The sequence below is a fragment of the Rhinoraja longicauda genome, chromosome 33, assembly GCF_053455715.1.
Source record: "Rhinoraja longicauda isolate Sanriku21f chromosome 33, sRhiLon1.1, whole genome shotgun sequence".
Lineage (NCBI taxonomy): Eukaryota > Metazoa > Chordata > Chondrichthyes > Rajiformes > Arhynchobatidae > Rhinoraja > Rhinoraja longicauda.
Genome location: NC_135985.1, coordinates 10,314,210 through 10,330,645, shown reverse-complemented (window position 1 = coordinate 10,330,645; position 16,436 = coordinate 10,314,210). Strand labels below are relative to the sequence as shown.

Sequence of the window (16,436 nt, the reverse complement as noted above, 5' to 3'; positions counted from 1 at the left end):
CGAACTGTTGAGGTGGTAGGCAAATTGAAGTGGTTCTAGGTTATTATATTGAGGCAGGAGTAGATTTGTGTCATAACCAACCTCTTCAAACACCATCACTGTGGACATAAGTGCCACTGATTGGTAGTTGTTGGGGCACGTCACTTTGCTCTTCTTGGGCACCAGTATTATGGAAGTCCTTTTAAAACAGGAGAGGATCTCAGACACTACCCTTTGTGTCACTACCAACACTGTGTACATGATTTAAAAACAAGACTGATGCTTATCTGATGTGATATTTTTTACTTGGTTAAACTCTACCTTACCTCAGGAATAATGGATTTTCTGAGCACCAGAGTGAGAGTGTTGGCTAGTAGCAGTTAACCTGCATAATCACTGGTTTGCAGCGTAGAAAACAGGAAGTGAGCTTTCTCAACACTTTAATGGCTGGTAGGATACACTCCAAATTTCACTAATGAGAAACATAACACAGGTCAACAGCTAACCTTATCTTCACCAATGATTTCTTGAGGAAGGGAGTGATCATCATGGGAAGGCACTCTTCTTACAACCAAATGACACGCCAGAGAACACGGCAGTTCATCGCAAGTGAATCTGGAATGTCAGCATGTAGTTGCTCACTGTAGAAGCTGCCAATTGATTTTCAAGGACAATTTCTTCACCACATCTTTCCTGAATATCTCTGGCTAACAAAGCTGGTTACATAAGCATTATTCGTGTGAGTTCAAACAGTGAATGCCTACAAACTATTTGGTTGAAGGGATGTTGTCTGGTTCCACTAAAATAAGTTTTATCATTCATGGTGGTTTGTAGACCCAGTCTTAATGATGGTCACTGAAGTCCCTCACCCAGAGTACATTCTGTACCCCTGCTACTCTCAGTGCTCTTCAACATAGAGGAACACAGATTCATTGGCTGATGGAGGGAAGTCTGTGGTAATCAGGAGGTAATTTCCTTGCCCATGTGTGAACAAACCATGAGACAGGACTGGACTCAACATTCAGAACTCCAAAGCTCTTCCTTCTCATTTGTGTACCACTGCGCTGCCATCTCTGGTGTGTTTGTCCTGTTGGTAAGACAGGATGTACCAAAGGAATGTAACTGAAGAGTCTGGTAGATTGTCTCTGTGGAATCAGGGCATGAGCATGGCCTTGTTAGGCTGCTGCATGACTGGTCCAACTAACTTGACTAACTCTTCCCATTTATAAAGAAGTCCCGAAACATTTGTGAGGATAATGCAATTTTTCACTGGGTTTTCAGTGAATTTGATGTCTGCATTTGGTGCCAATGTAAGTGCATTAGGGTGCCAGGAAAGTGAATCACTAACCACAGGATACACTGCGTCTGATCTGCTCTTACAGCCACGATGTTAGTGTGACTGGTCCAGTTAAGCAACATGCCTGATGTTCCAAGCAGTTTGATTCCTTTTGCTTCAAAGTAGTAATAACAATATAACGGAGTAGCTTGTTAGACCAGTTCAGAGCGTATTAAGAGACAATCATTTGGGGTGGCGTGGAGTTATATGTAGGTCACAGCAGAAAGATGGCGAATTTTCACAGCCATCATTATGAAGACTGGTTGGTGCTTTATCTCCAGATAACAGATTATTAACGGAATTCAAATTCCATGGCTATGATAATGGGATTTGAACTTGGGTCTCTGGATCGTTAGTCTAGGCCTCTGGATTATTCGTCTGGTAAATTAACTGCTCCATACCTTAGGGAGAAATAAAAGGCAGGTCCAGTAGGAATGTTTGACTTGAGATGCAAATTTATGGTTGAAGTGATAGACTGAGGAGACTGTTGATTAGGATAACAGTGACAAAGTTAAGGGCTTCAAGGAGAGAAGTCAAAATAAAATAGTTATGAATAATAAAGGCAGAATAAAATATGCTGACACCAGAAGTCTGATGAAAGGTCTCGTATCTAACTGGTAATGATTTCTTTTTCCATTGACGCTGCTTGACCTGCTGAGTATTTCCAGCACTTTCTGTTGTTATTACTATATTGCTGGGTTGGCATTATTGGCAAGGGTAAATTTTGAGGCATCATTTATTTATTTGCCTCTGTACTCCACAATTTGAGATTGGTAATAGAAAAAAATCACATGTGGTTAAAGTGCACATTGTTAGATTTTAATAAAGACCATTTTTATACATTTTAGTTTCACCATGTAGAAATTGCAGCAGTGTTTATACATAATCCCCCCATTTCAGGGCACCATAATGTTTGGAACACGGCAATGTCATGTAAATGAAAGTAGTCATGTTTAGTATTTTGTTGCATATCATTTGCATGCAAGGACTGCTTGAAGTCTGCGATTCATGGACATCTTCAGTTGCTGGGTGTCTTCTCTGGTGATGCTCTGCCAGGCCTGTATTGCAGCCATCTTTAGCTTATGCTTGTTTTGGGGGCTAGTCCCCTTCGGTGTTCTCTTCAGCATAAAAAAGGCATGCTCAATTGGGTTCAGATTGGGTGATTGACTTGGCCACTCAAGAATTGATTTTTTTTAGCTTTGAAAAACTCCTTTGTTGCTTTAGCAGTATGTTTGGGATCATTGTCTTGCTGTAGAATAAACCGCCGACCAATGAGTTTTGTGGCATTTGTTTGAACTTGAGCAGATAGGATGTGTCTATATACTTCAGAATTCATTTTGCTACGACCATCAGCAGTTGTATCATCAATGACGATAAGTGAACCAGTACCTTCAGCAGCCATACATGCCCAGGCCATAACACCCCCACCACCGTGTGTCACAGATGAGGTGGTATGCTTTCGATCTTGAGCAGTTCCTTCTCTCCTCCATACTTTGCTCTTGCCATCACTCTGATACAAGTTAATCTCGTCTCATCTGTCCACAAGACCTTTTTCCAGAACTGTGGTTGCTCTTTTAAGTACTTCTTGGCAAACTGTAACCTGGCCATCCTATTTTTGCGGCTAACCAGTGGTTTGCATCTTGCAGTGTAGGCTCTGTATTTCTGTTCATGAAGTCTTCTGCGGACAGTGGTCATTGACAAATCCACACCTGACTCCTGAAGAGTGTTTCTGATCTGTCGGACAGGTGTTTGGGGATTTTTCTTTATTATAGAGAGAATTCTTCTGTCATCAGCTGTGGAGGTTTTCCTTAGCCTGCCATTCCCTTTGCAATTAGTAAGCTGACCAGTGCTCTCTTTCTTCTTAATGATGTTCCAAACAGTTGATTTTGGTAAGCATAAGGTTTGGCTGATGTCTTTAACAGTTTTATTTTTGTTTCTCAGTCTCATAAAGGCTTCTTTGACTTTCATTGGCACAACTTTGGTCCTCATGTTGATAAACAGCAATAAAAGTTTCCAAAGGTGATAGAAAGACTGGAGGAAAGACTAGATGCTGAGAGCTATCTTATACCTGCATTAAGGAGGCAATTAAACACACCTGAGCAATCACAAACGCCTGTGAAGCCATGTGACCCAAACATTATGGTGCCCTGAAATGGGGGGACTATGTATAAACACAGCTGTAATTTCTACATGGTGAAACCAAAATGTATAAAAATACCCGTTAAAAAATCTGACTAGGTGCACTTTAACTGCGTGTGATTTTGTCTATTACAAATCTCAAATTGTGGAGTACTGAGGCAAATAAATAATTGACTGGTCTTTGTCCCAAACATTATGGAGGGCACTGTTTGTCTTTCCATTTAGTCAGTCTATCCCCTTCTGAAGTCTGTTAAAATTCTCCTCACTATTTCATTTCATATGGAAACTAACATTTTAATCTATATCCTCGTGACCAGGACATTAATATATGTCAAAATATCAAATACCAAGGTCCTTCATAGCAGCCGTATCGAATTGAATTCTAGCCATATAAAACAATTGTAGGTGAAATGGCTAAAAGCTTCATCAAAGAAGCAGGTTTGAAAGAGTGGCTTCATGAGTCATTGAGAGGTAAAAACTTGGAAGGTTTCTCTGAAGGAAATAAAGACCTGAAGGGATTGGTATTTGAAGGGAAAACGGCAAATAGTGATGAAAATTGGGAATGTCAGGGTTTTCTGAAGGTTGAATGGCTGAAGAGGTAGAGTGCAGCAAGGAAACAAACAGCAGATCTGGAAGCTGAGCAAAAGTTGAATGGAGTGATATAGAGTTGGAGATGGTCGAAGTGAGGATGCACAGAATGTGAAAGTGAAGATATTATAAACTGAATGAACTCCCCAAACTATCCCCTTTGAAAAGGAAGATAAAATTCTACTTGTCTTGTCAGTCATATTTAAGTGTTCTTTGTTCCCAGATTGATTACAAAATAGTGTCTTTTGATTTTCAAAACTTGCGATTAAAGGATGGAAAAAACTTCCCTTGACCAACACCCTTGAAAGAACAGAAACCTACACTGCGCCCTTTCACAGGGTTACAAAGGACGCATGATTTCTGAGTTCCCAGATCAAGGGCTTCCGATTACACGATAAATCTGATGATACCGTTCCCATGTTATTTTTGGCCTCAAGTATGCAACACATAGGTCCAAGTTTCCCACTGCAGTTCATATCGTTTTCTTTCCCAGGAAAATAAACGTGAACACAATGTTTACAGGTTCAAAACCAAATGTCCATATGTTTCACATTCCTCTCTTTCTCTTTGCATGTTATCAAATCTCTGATAACGTCAGCAGCTCAGGCGAGGTCAGAAATAACTTTATGGATGCAAGAACAAAGTGTTGAATGAGGGGCTCAGATAAAATTTGTATTTTTCTCCAGCTATATTGTAACGCCAGTGAAAACAACATTGCCTACAGTGCTGCTCTCCAAACTAAGCACGGTGTTTTTACTGATAAGATTGGTGTATAATGGAAAGATTGAATGAGACGCATGCTCAATAATAAAGTGCATGAATATATTGCCGGATGCATTATGTTACAAAATAAATTGATTAAAGACACGTGTAGTTAATGAATCTGTTGAATTCAAGGGTGCTGGGCAAGGGATGTTTTGGCTGAAACAACATTCAAGGCCTTTATTTCATCTTAAAAAATGGGGAATAAATGAGAAAATGGGAAAATTGAAATAAATCATACTTAAATATCAGGAGAGGAGGACTTCAGATTGTTTACAAACAATTAGGTAGTTTAGATGTTTTGTATAGGATCCAGGACATGACACGTGGTAGCCTATTGGCACAGAGTAAGATTCTACAAATAGCATTGAGATAATAACCAGGCTCGCCTATGCCTCTATGCTCCTCGCTGGTCAACTTGACTTCTGTGCTGGGGCTTTGAAAAAAGTCAAGTCAGCGGCATGGAGAAAGCTAGATGCAAGCACATTAATCCTTCTGCTCTATAGCTGGGCTCCCCATTAAATCCAGTCGCATTGCAGTAACTGCTGAGCTAAGGGACTAGACACATTTTGTTGAAATGCCTCAGCTTTATGCGAGCAAATGGAGAGCAGTGCAATCCATGAAGGAATCAGAGCTTATTCATTTTGATTTTATCTTAATGTTGTTAATCTATATACTAAAACTCTCGTTTGTTTGGTCCTGAACTACAGCCAAAACAGTACACGATAGCGCGACAATTTTAGGCCCACCTTACTCACCGTCGTCACTTTGGTGCTAATGGAAGAGGTTTCGTTGAAATCGGTGTTATATTTTAAAAGTTATTCACATTTTAAAGTTTAAATCTATCTCCCAGGGAGGGAGGGGAAGGTGGATAGGAAGGGGGGAGGGGGGGGTGGGGAGGGGGAGGGGGGGAAAGGAGAGGGTACTGCACCAATGCAGGTTTGGGCCCAACTTGGTCTAGTTATTTCTAATTATTTCAAGTAGTTTTACTTTATATTCCTACTTTATTTGGAAACATTTCCAATAGTCTTAAATGACTCCAATTATCCAATCCAGGATTGCAACCCTGTTATAAACAGCAGCAATGTCTGTGATGGATCCCATCGGAGGGATAGTCACCACTTGTGACCTGCTCCAGCTCGAGGGAGGCTTGTCACGTACAGAAGATTGCTGCTCTGTGTCGGGCTCAAGTTGATGCAGTGGGCCAAGTCCAGTACAATCCGACCTAACCTGTTTAAAGACTTATCTGATAAGTGCAGCACTCCCTCATTACTGCAAATGAAGCGTCAGCCTGGGTTATGTGTTCAGAATTTTGGAGTGGGACTTGAGCCATGATCTTTAGGCTCAGAGGGGGAAAAAACACAAACTGCGCAATGAAAATGTTGTATGTTGGAATAAAGAATAAACCTCTTTAGTCACTCTCTCGTGTGTGAAATCTGCCAATGGTTTGATAGTAGATATTGATATATTCCTCAATATTGATTTAGGAAAATAACAGTGCTCCAAATGGTAGCTGGTACATATATACCATATCAATCTGAGATGAAAGTAGACCAGAAATGAATCTTTTAAAGGCTAAGTATTCGTGCTTTGTTCTTAACCATAAGTAATGAAGTCACTTTAAAGTTCTTTGCACATAAAGCTTCAGTTGTGGGATCAGGTACTTCAGTCACAATTGAATCCTGCACTTTAGGAAAGTATTAAATGTGTTTGATTTCATAACACCAATTCTAAAGTTTTAAATCTGCAACTGCATGCATGAGGGACTGCACGTTTATAGCCCAACAGCGGTGGTTGGTGCAGTATCAACAAGACAAGACTAAAAATACATATGTTTGGAGATTTAAGATGAACATGGAAAGTTCATGAAAAGAACATAACTGGAAATCGTTCACCCAAAGATGAGCAGTTGCACCACACATGGAGGTTGTCCTTGAAAAGACACAAAATGTTGGAGTAACTCAGCGGGACTCAGTGTCTGAAGAAGGGTCTCGACCCAAAACGTCACCCATTCCTTCTCTCCAGAGATGCTGCCTATCCCGCTGTGCTACTCGAGCATTTTGTGTCTATCTTCCGTTTAAACCAGCATCTGCAGTTCCTTCCTACACACAATTGCCCTTGTATATCGCCAGATGCTATAAATACCTGCTGAAAACTGTCTCGCACATGGGTTTGATCTTCAGGATGGCAAAAGTCTACGATATCCTTTCCCAGAAGCTCCTGACGAGAAATAAAAAAGTAATGCACTTAAGTAACAGAACAGCTTATTATTCCTAACAACAATTCTTGCAGGAGGTGGCTGTGTTGTAATCCAGCCTATTTCCTGATTCTAATTTTAATCATGGCAGACTGGTATATAAACTTAACTAAATAGAAATCCAAGGGCAATAAAAACAACTGAGGAGTCCCAACCCAAAACGTCGTCTATCCATGTCCTCCAGAGATGCAGTCAGACTTGCTAAGTTTTACTCATGATTCCAGCATTTGTTCCTTGTGTTTTTCTCTTAATGAAAACAACAAATTGTCTTGAATGTTTTTTTCTATCCATCCGTGTTTCTATAAATGACTTTGTCCCCCAATCTCTTTCTAGATGTAAGATTCCCATCTTCTTTTCCCCCTTTCTCTGTATGCCCTTCCCTTTGTATCAACTTTAGCTGTGAATTGCAAGCTACTGTTAGATTAGTCAGAAGGGCTTGGACTGATGTAGTTTTCACACAAAAACAGTGACATTGCTGCTGGAACTACACACAAACTAAAATAGAACAGGATAACACAAGCTGGTGTAACAACACATCAAGGTCTAATCAGGTAAGTTCTGGACCCTCATCATCATTACCTTCGTCGATAATATCAATTAACATGTGATTACTGCTTTCAAAGACAAAATCAGCAAAACTTTGATTAGATTTTCAAAATCTAAATAACTTAACAGAACTGTCGACTGGATGCCACCCATGAAGGAGATCTCAAGTAGATATATAACCAAGTGGAGTCCATCTGGTCCTTTGTACTATTTAATACCAGCCAAAAGTCTTTCATCAGATCTAAAATTATTACACACTGTCTGCATCTGCTTAAATTTTCAGTGATGACTTTTGGAATGAAAAATGTCCCACCATATTCTGGATCAAAATTAAACATGGGAAATCCTTGGGTTGGTCAACTATTAAGTCAGATTCATTGTCAATTGCTAGAGTGCTGGACAGCTTCCAAAGCTCACACTTTGCTTCAGTTTGAACTAGTATGCTGTGCAGAATTAAGCATTTGGTCTGGAGACTATTTATGATTTTGAGCAGGATTAATTCCATAATGTAAAATCTATGCCAAGACACTATTTGGACAATCAACAAATATACAGATGTCAACTGCATCTATGGTATACTTGGGCATCTATGGTATCCTTGAATGCAATGAATATGGCGTTATGTAGAGAGCATACAAAAACTGTTGTGGAGCATCACCATAACTTAACAACACTTCTTCATCAAAGTGGGAACATGAATGTGTTAACTATCAGAAAGAAGCAGACTTGTTCTCCAGAAGTGCCGCATTTGGAGCTAGATATTGGCGACACAGTGGTGCAGCGGTAGAAACATAGAAACTAGGTGCAGGAATAGGCCATTCGACCCTTTGAGCCAGCACCGCCATTCAATATGATCATGGCTGATCATCCAAAATTAGTACCAACATCGGAAACATTTTTTCTGCATCTACCCAGTCCAATCTAAGAATTTTATATTTCTATACTATAACATCCCCTCTCATCCTAAATTCCAGCAAATACAAGCCCAGTTGACCCATTCTTTCATCATACGTCAGTCCAGCAATCCCAGGAATTAACTTGGTCAACCTACGCTGCACTGCTTCAATAGCAATATTGTGCTTCCTCAAATTAGAAGACCAAAATTGCACACAATACTCCAGGTGCGACCTCACCAGGGCCTTGCACAACTGCAGTAGGACCTCCTTGCTCCTAAACTCAAATCCTCGCGCAATGAAGGCCAACATGCCATTGGCTATCTTCATGGCCTGCTGTACCTGCATGCTTACTTTCAGTGACTGATGTACAAGCACACCCAGGTCTCGTTGGACCTCCCCTTCTCCTAATCTGACACCATTCAGATAATAATCTGCCTTCCTGTTCTTGCCACCAAAGTGGATAACCTCACATTTATCCACATTATACTGCATCTGCCATGCTTCTGCCCACTCACCCAACCTATTCAAGTCACCCTGCGGCCTCATAGCATCCTCCTCGCAGCTCACACTGCCACCTAGCTTTGTGTCATCCGCAAGCTTAGAGATGTTATATTTAATTCCCTTGTCCAAATTGTTAATATATATTGTAAACAACTCGGATCCCAGCACCGAGCCTTGTGGCACCCCATTAGTCACTGCCTGCCATTCTGAAAAGGACCCGTTAATTCCTACTCTTTGCTTCCTGTCTGCCAACCAGTTCCCTATCCATGTCAAATCCCAACCCCCAATACCATGTGCTCTAATTTTGCACACTCTCTTGTGTGGGACCTTGTCAAAGGCTTTTTGAAAGTCCAGATACACAACATCCACTGGCTCTCCCTTATCCATTCTACTTGTTACATCCTCAAAAAAATTCCAAAAGATTAGTCAAGCATAATTTCCCCTTTATAAATCAATGCTGACTTTGTTCAATCCCATCACTGCTTTCCAAATGCGCTGCTATATAACATCTTTAATAATCGACTCCAGCATCTTCCCCAAGGCTGTGTAGGAAAGAACTGCAGATGCTGGTTTAAATCGAAGGTAGACACAAAATGCTGGAGTAACTCAGCGGGTCAGGCAGCATCTCTGGAGAGAAGGAATAGGTGACGTTTCGGGTCGAGACCCTTCTTCAGACTAACTTCCCCAAGGCTAACTGGTTTATAATTCCCCATTTTCTCCCTCCCACCTTTCTTAAAAAGTGGAGTTACATTGGCTACCCTCCAGTCCGCAGAAACTGATCCAGAGTCGAGAGAACATTGGAAAATGATGATGCCGTACAGCGCCGGACATGACTCCTTCCTGAGGGCTACTTAACTACACAGTTTACAATGCACTGATCCGGAAAACCAGTATAAATGCCAGGACATTTTCAGCCAGTCCCTGCAAACCTGCACTGTCCCTGCCTGCTTCAAGGTCTCCACTATTGTCCCTGTACCCAAAAAGACAAGGATCACTGGTCTTAATGACTACAGACCTGTCACACTTACCTCTGTAGTCATGAAGACCTTTGAAAGATTTGTGCTGGCCCAGCTGAAAAACATCACAAACCCCCTACTGGACCCCCTGCAGTTTGCATACAGGGCCAATAGTTCGGTGGACGACACAGTCAATCTAGGCCTGCACTTCATCCTCCAGCACCTAGACCTATGCCAGGATTCTGTTTGTGGACTTTAGCTCTGCTTTTAACACCATTGTGCCAGAGCTACTACATTACAAACTCTCCCAGCTGACTGTGCCTCAACCCCTCTGTCAGTGGATCATCAACTTCCTGACGGACAGGAAGCAGCATGTGAGGCTGGGAAAGCACATCTCGGACCCGCAGACCCTCAGCATAGGGGCACCGCAAGGCTGCGTACTCTCCCCTCTCCTTTACTCTCTCTACACCAACAACTGCACCTCCACAGACTCCTCTGTCAAGCTCCTCAAGTTTGCGGATGACACTACCCTGATTGGACTGATCCAGGATGGGGAGGAATCTGCCTAGAGGGGAAGTGACACAGCTGGCGTCCTGGTGCCATCGCAACAACCTGGAGCTCAATGCTCTCAAGACAGTGGAACTAATTGTAGACTTTCGAAGAGATCCCCCTCCCCTCCCCCCACTCACCATCAACAACACCATAGTCACATCTGTGTAGTCATTTAAGTTCCTTGGAACCATCATCTCCAGGGACCTTAAATGGGAGGCCACCATCGACTCCACAGTCAAAAAGGCCCAACAGATGATGTACTTCCTGCGGCAACTGAGGAAATACAATCTGCCACAGGCAATGATGGTCCAATTCTATACTGCTATCATTGAGTCCGTCCTCACCTTCTCCATCATGGTCTGGTTTGGCTCAGCCACCAAGCACGCCATCCGGAGGCTGCAACGGATCGTTCGCACAGCTGAGAAGGTTGTTGGCTGCAACCTTCCCCCCATTGACGAACTGTACACTGCAAGGGCCATGAAGCGAGCAGGCAAGATCATCTCTGACGCCTCTCACGCTGGCCACAAACTCTTCGAAGCACTTCCCTCTGGAAGGCGACTCCGGACTATCAAAGCAGCCACAGCCAGACATAAAAACAGCTTTATTTCCACGAGTGATAGTTTTACTCAATAACCAAAGTCTGTAGTCTCTTTTTTGCTCTGGTTTATTTTCACCCACATGTTTAAACCGTAATGTTGCATCCTTATTGTTTTGATGTGGTTATGCTTTATTCTTAATTGTTAACTGTATGTTTGTGTTGTCATTTGTGAGCGGAGCACCAAGGCACATTCCTTGTATATGCACACTTGGCCAATAAACTTATTCATTCATTCATTCATTCATTCATTCATTCATGCCATGTCCAGTGGCAGAATACACCGGGAAATCAGCAGTAGAGCGTTGCCTGTGAGATTGGGAGTCCCAAACCTGCAGTGGGAAACTGCTGGCAGTTCACCACAGAACTATCAGAATTCCCCAGCAAGTTCTGGCCTACTGATTCTATTTATAATTTATAATCCTCGATTAAACCCACTGCAACATTCTCCTTTCAAGAGTGTTTCTGCTGCTGATGTCCCAGTTGTGTCCAGCCTTTCATGATTGAAGTAATCTACCATTTCTGGTACCTTCCTAACCATTCTTTTGTTTTATTAAACTCGAGTGGCTAAACTTTATTGATTACCTAATTAGCGTGCCTTGCTACTTTTATCAATTTGTACAGAAATAATCAGAGCTTCCTTTGTTTTCTATCTCTCTCGCTGGTTTTTGCTATTTTTCCTACCCTATGTAATATCTCACACAGATCTCTTTACATTTATTTGCCAATTATATGTCATTACTGCAAATTAAAGAATTGTAATCTTCTAATGTGTGACAGCTTGTCCCAATATTAACCAATACCATACTCTCAAGTTTGATGTCAACATTACATATGGGAATTGTTATTTGGGATTATATGGGATTCATAACATATATCATTAAATCCAATCTGTTCATGCCGGAATCAGCTCCTCTCTGTAACTTGCTAATTCAACCACAACCTGGATTGCTTGTGCCTTAAACCTTCTGGACCAGCCTACCATGCAGGACTTTGTCAAAAGCCTTATCAAACCCTCCCTACCTCCCCCCACACCCCATCTCCCCCTCTTCCCTTTGCCCACTTGTACTCACACCCATCTCTCCCCTTCCCCTTCCTCTCCCACCTACATTCCTTCCTCCAGCTTCACAATTCACAACATTTATACCCTTATCTCACACTTTGTCTTTTCATCTCTGGCCTTTGTCCAACCATCTGCCTATCCAAAACCCTCATCACCTGTATCCACCAAACATTTGTCAGGCCTTCGTCTGTCCCTCCTTTCTTCCAGCTCTCATCCTCCCACACCACAATCAGTCTGAAGAAGGTGTCCATGGCCTGAAAAGCCACCTACCCATGTTCTTCAGAGAAGCTGTGTGACCAGCATTCTTGTTCCTTGTTTCGGTGGTGTACTACATTCCATGTAGGTCACGTCTACCACTCTGCCTTCAATAATTGTCTTGATGTAAACTCTACCTTCCTGGCTTATGACCATTGCCCTTTTCAAACAATGGGATAACAAAGATGCACAAATCTCTGTCAGAGCCTCAAAAATCCCCTCCCTTCCTTCCTTAGCATCGTGGGATAGATTATGTCAGGACGTTAATGTGTGGCACTATCTCTTACACTTCTTACCACTCTAACGTTGACTGGTTAGAATGCAACAAAAGCTTTCCACTGTACCTTCCGTTTACACATGACAATCAACTGCATTTCCTTGATTGCAATGATATCATAATCCCATGTGCTGATCTATCCTCTCAGCTCGGGCCACCTGATCTGTGAGGCTCCTGACATTACAGTAAATGTAGTAAAATTTACCAGCCCTTTCATGTTCCCCACCAGTCTCCATCTGCTCTGTCCACTAGACTTGCCTTTTCTATTTTCAGCCTCCCTGCACTATTATTCTGGGTCCCACCTACCTGCTTCACTAGTTAATGCTGGACTCTGACTGTAAACTGCCCATGTAATTAGCTATTGAGTGTGTGCATACATCCTCAACCCTAAGGAGCACTAAGATATCCTGAATAATTAAAAATCAGGCAAAAATAATTATAAACAAAGTTAAATAAATGTAGGATTCATTTCAGAGAGAGTATTTTTTCTTAAAAGGAAAAAGATAGTCCAGTGTGGAATTGGACATGATATTTTTTGGCCTTAAACTAGTTAATTTCATTGAACAGGCGCAACAATTTAAAGAAATGCTTAAAGAATAGTCGGGTACGTCGAACAATCCCTGTTCCGGGCGTACACCGGCCCCATCCCCGAACTCTACCTCCGCTACATCGACGACTGCATTGGTGCTACCTCTTGTACCCATGCAGAACTCACTGACTTCATACACTTCACCTCCAATTACCATCCTGCCCTTAAATATACCTGGACTATCTCCGACATCTCCCTCCCGTTTCTGGACCTCACCATCTCCATCACAGGAGACAGACTAGTGACGGACATTTACTATAAACCCACTGACTCGCACAGCTATCTGGACTACACTTCTTCCCACCCGGTCCCCTGCAAAAAGTCTATCCCCTACTCCCAATTCCTCCGTCTACGCCGCATCTGCGCCCGGGATGAGGTGTTTCACACTAGTGCTTCAGAGATGTCCTCGTTCTTCAGGAAACGGGGCTTCCCCTCCTCCATTATGTATGTAGGTTAATTGACTGGGTAAATGTAAAAAATTGTCCCTAGTGGGTGTAGGATAGTGTTAATGTGCGGGGATCGCTGGGCGGCGCGGACTTGGTGGGCCGAAAAGGCCTGTTTCCGCGCTGTATATATATGATATGTGATATTATAGATGAGGCTCTCACTAGGGTCTCTTCTACATCCCGCAGCTCCGCTCTTGCTCCCCCTCCCCCCACTCGCAACAAGGACAGAATCCCCCTCGTTCTCACCTTCCACCCCACCAGCCAGCGGATCCAACAAATCATCCACCAACATTTCCGTCACCTAAAATGGGACCCCACCACTGGCCATATCTTCCCATCCCCTCCCCTCTCTGCATTCCACAGAGACCGTTCCCTCCGTAACTCCCTGGTCCACTCGTCCCTTCCTACCCAAACCACCCCATCCCCGGGCACTTTCCCCTGCAACCGCACGAGTTGCAACACCTGTCCCTTTACCTCCCCCCTTAACTCCATCCAAGGACCCAAACAGTCTTTCCAGGTGAGACAAAGGTTCACCTGCACCTCCTCTAACCTCAGCTGTTGTATCCGCTGCTCTAGATATCAACTTATTTACATAGGCGAAACCAAGCGCAGGCTCGGCGATCGCTTCGCTGAACACCTGCGCTCGGTCCGCATTAACCAAACTGATCTCCAGGTGGCCGAGCACTTCAACTCCCCCTCCCATTCCCAGTCTGACCTTTCTGTCATGGGCCTCCTCCAGTGCCATAGTGAGGCCCACCGGAAATTGGAGGAACAGCACCTCATATTTCGCCTGGGCAGTTTGCAGCCCAGTGGTATGAACATCAACTTCTCCAACTTTAGATAGTTCCTCTGTCCCTCTCTTCCCCTCCTCCTTCCCAGATCTCCCTCTATCTTCCTGTCTCCACCTATATCCTTCCTTTGTCCCGCCCCCCTGACATCAGTCTGAAGGGTCTCGACCCAAAACGTCACCCATTCCTTCTCTCCCGAGATGCTGCCTGACCTGTTGAGTTACTCCAGCATTTTGTGAATAAATACCTTCGATTTGTACCAGCATCTGCAGTTATTTTCTTATACTACTTAAAGAATAGAGTACTGATCTAACAAATACACACACTTTAAGTCTGGAGATCGCAGATGATCAGGAGATTACAACACTCCAAGAAACCTCTGTGCTTGAAATTTTCTTAAACTGGTAAAAAAATTATTCAATTTTTACAATTCCTTTTGTCCATTGTCTAAAATCAGACAACAATCAGTGCATATATTTTAGAATGATAGAATCACACGGCATTGAAACAGGCCCATCAGCCCACTGGGTCTAAGTGGTCATATAGCACCCATCTGCAGCAGTCCAAAGAAGGGCCTCAACTCGAAATGCCACCGATCTGTGTTCTCCAAAGATGCTGTCTGACCCGCTGAGTTACTCCAGTGTTCTTTTGTGCACTAATCCTACACTCGTGCCAGCTATGGGTATTTACAGTGGTGACTGAACCGGTCTGCTGACATGTCTTAGGGATGTGGAAGGAAACTAGGACATCCAGAGGAAACAACTGCCGTCAGAGGGGGGAACATGCAAATTTAACACAAACAGCATTGGTGGTCAGAACGGAATCTACCAGCTGTGCCACAAGGGTGAAGACATTTCTTAAGCAAAAGACGATCCCTTGCAATGTGTGGATGGATGGGAATTAGCTGTTAGTAGGAGAAGCCTGTCAGTGCTTCTTTTAAACGGACACATTAACATTAGCTTGGTCTGAACGTATTTGGTTGACAGACAAGATTACCACAGCCCACGGCACATTCATGATTTACAACCTTTAGTAAAGGCAAAAAAAACATGTATTCAGACCGTACTTCTCTAATGCTGCCTCCATCCGATACAAATAAATATTTGCCCATCTCAAATATCTTGCTGCAGTGCTCATACTGTACTTCAGTACTGTAAAGAACTGATGAGATCAGGATAAATTTCAGACATTAAAGCTATGGAAAAGAGCATTAATCAAATGAAGAGATCTTTGTAAAAGACTGTAAATACATGAGCAGAGGAACTAACCTGCGGTTGATAGCCAATGACAGTGATGCATCTGTGATCCACAAACGTGAAGAGTCCATCGGAATTATGTCTGGACAAGAACTCTGTGGGGATGGCGTGGCCATTCATATCCATGCACACCGGTGAACTGGTGACCTGAGAAACATTGTATAGGAATTAAAAGAAATTGAGCTGCAATTCCGCATTCAAAGTGTGTTCATTTACCTCTCAAGTTTCAAGCAATAATTCAGTTGGACAGACAGCCTATTTTTCAATAGAAAAGGCAAGGCCTTGCCCTGCGAGATGCAGTGAACCCCGTCCCAAACCCTAATGAGAGTTGATCTGTCATCAGCTGAGATCATCATAAAAAACATTGATTTTTACAGTATCTTTATATGGTAGCTAAATTAATACTTCAAAAAAGGCTGAAATCCAAGCTTAGCTTCAAGTGAAGTACTTGCCTAAACGTTTCCCCTTCCTGACACTACTGCGTGGAGGGGAAGTGATTCAGAAAACAGTGGGTTGTCCTTTTGTACAAATTGCACTCTAAGTGGGCATATTTTTATTGCCCACAGTTATCGGCACCCGGCTGTTTGGAGAGAAATTTATAGGAACAGGAGGAAGCCATTCAAATCACCTCGCTAAATAAGATCGTAACTCATCT

At 42.7% G+C, this 16,436-nt stretch overlaps 1 protein-coding gene across 7 annotated transcripts in view; it reads right to left on the bottom strand.

Moving 5' to 3' along the window:
- arnt2 (aryl-hydrocarbon receptor nuclear translocator 2) overlaps window positions 1-16,436 on the bottom strand; it is a 182,135-nt gene that overhangs the window by 81,933 nt on the left and 83,766 nt on the right. For all 7 annotated transcript variants that reach the window (XM_078427361.1, XM_078427363.1, XM_078427357.1 and 4 more), the window contains 2 exons: window positions 15,794-15,928; window positions 6,950-7,024 (listed from right to left, as the gene is read on the bottom strand). In XM_078427361.1, the coding sequence (XP_078283487.1) occupies window positions 6,950-7,024; window positions 15,794-15,928 (210 nt within the window). The remainder of the gene's footprint in view (window positions 1-6,949; window positions 7,025-15,793; window positions 15,929-16,436) is intronic.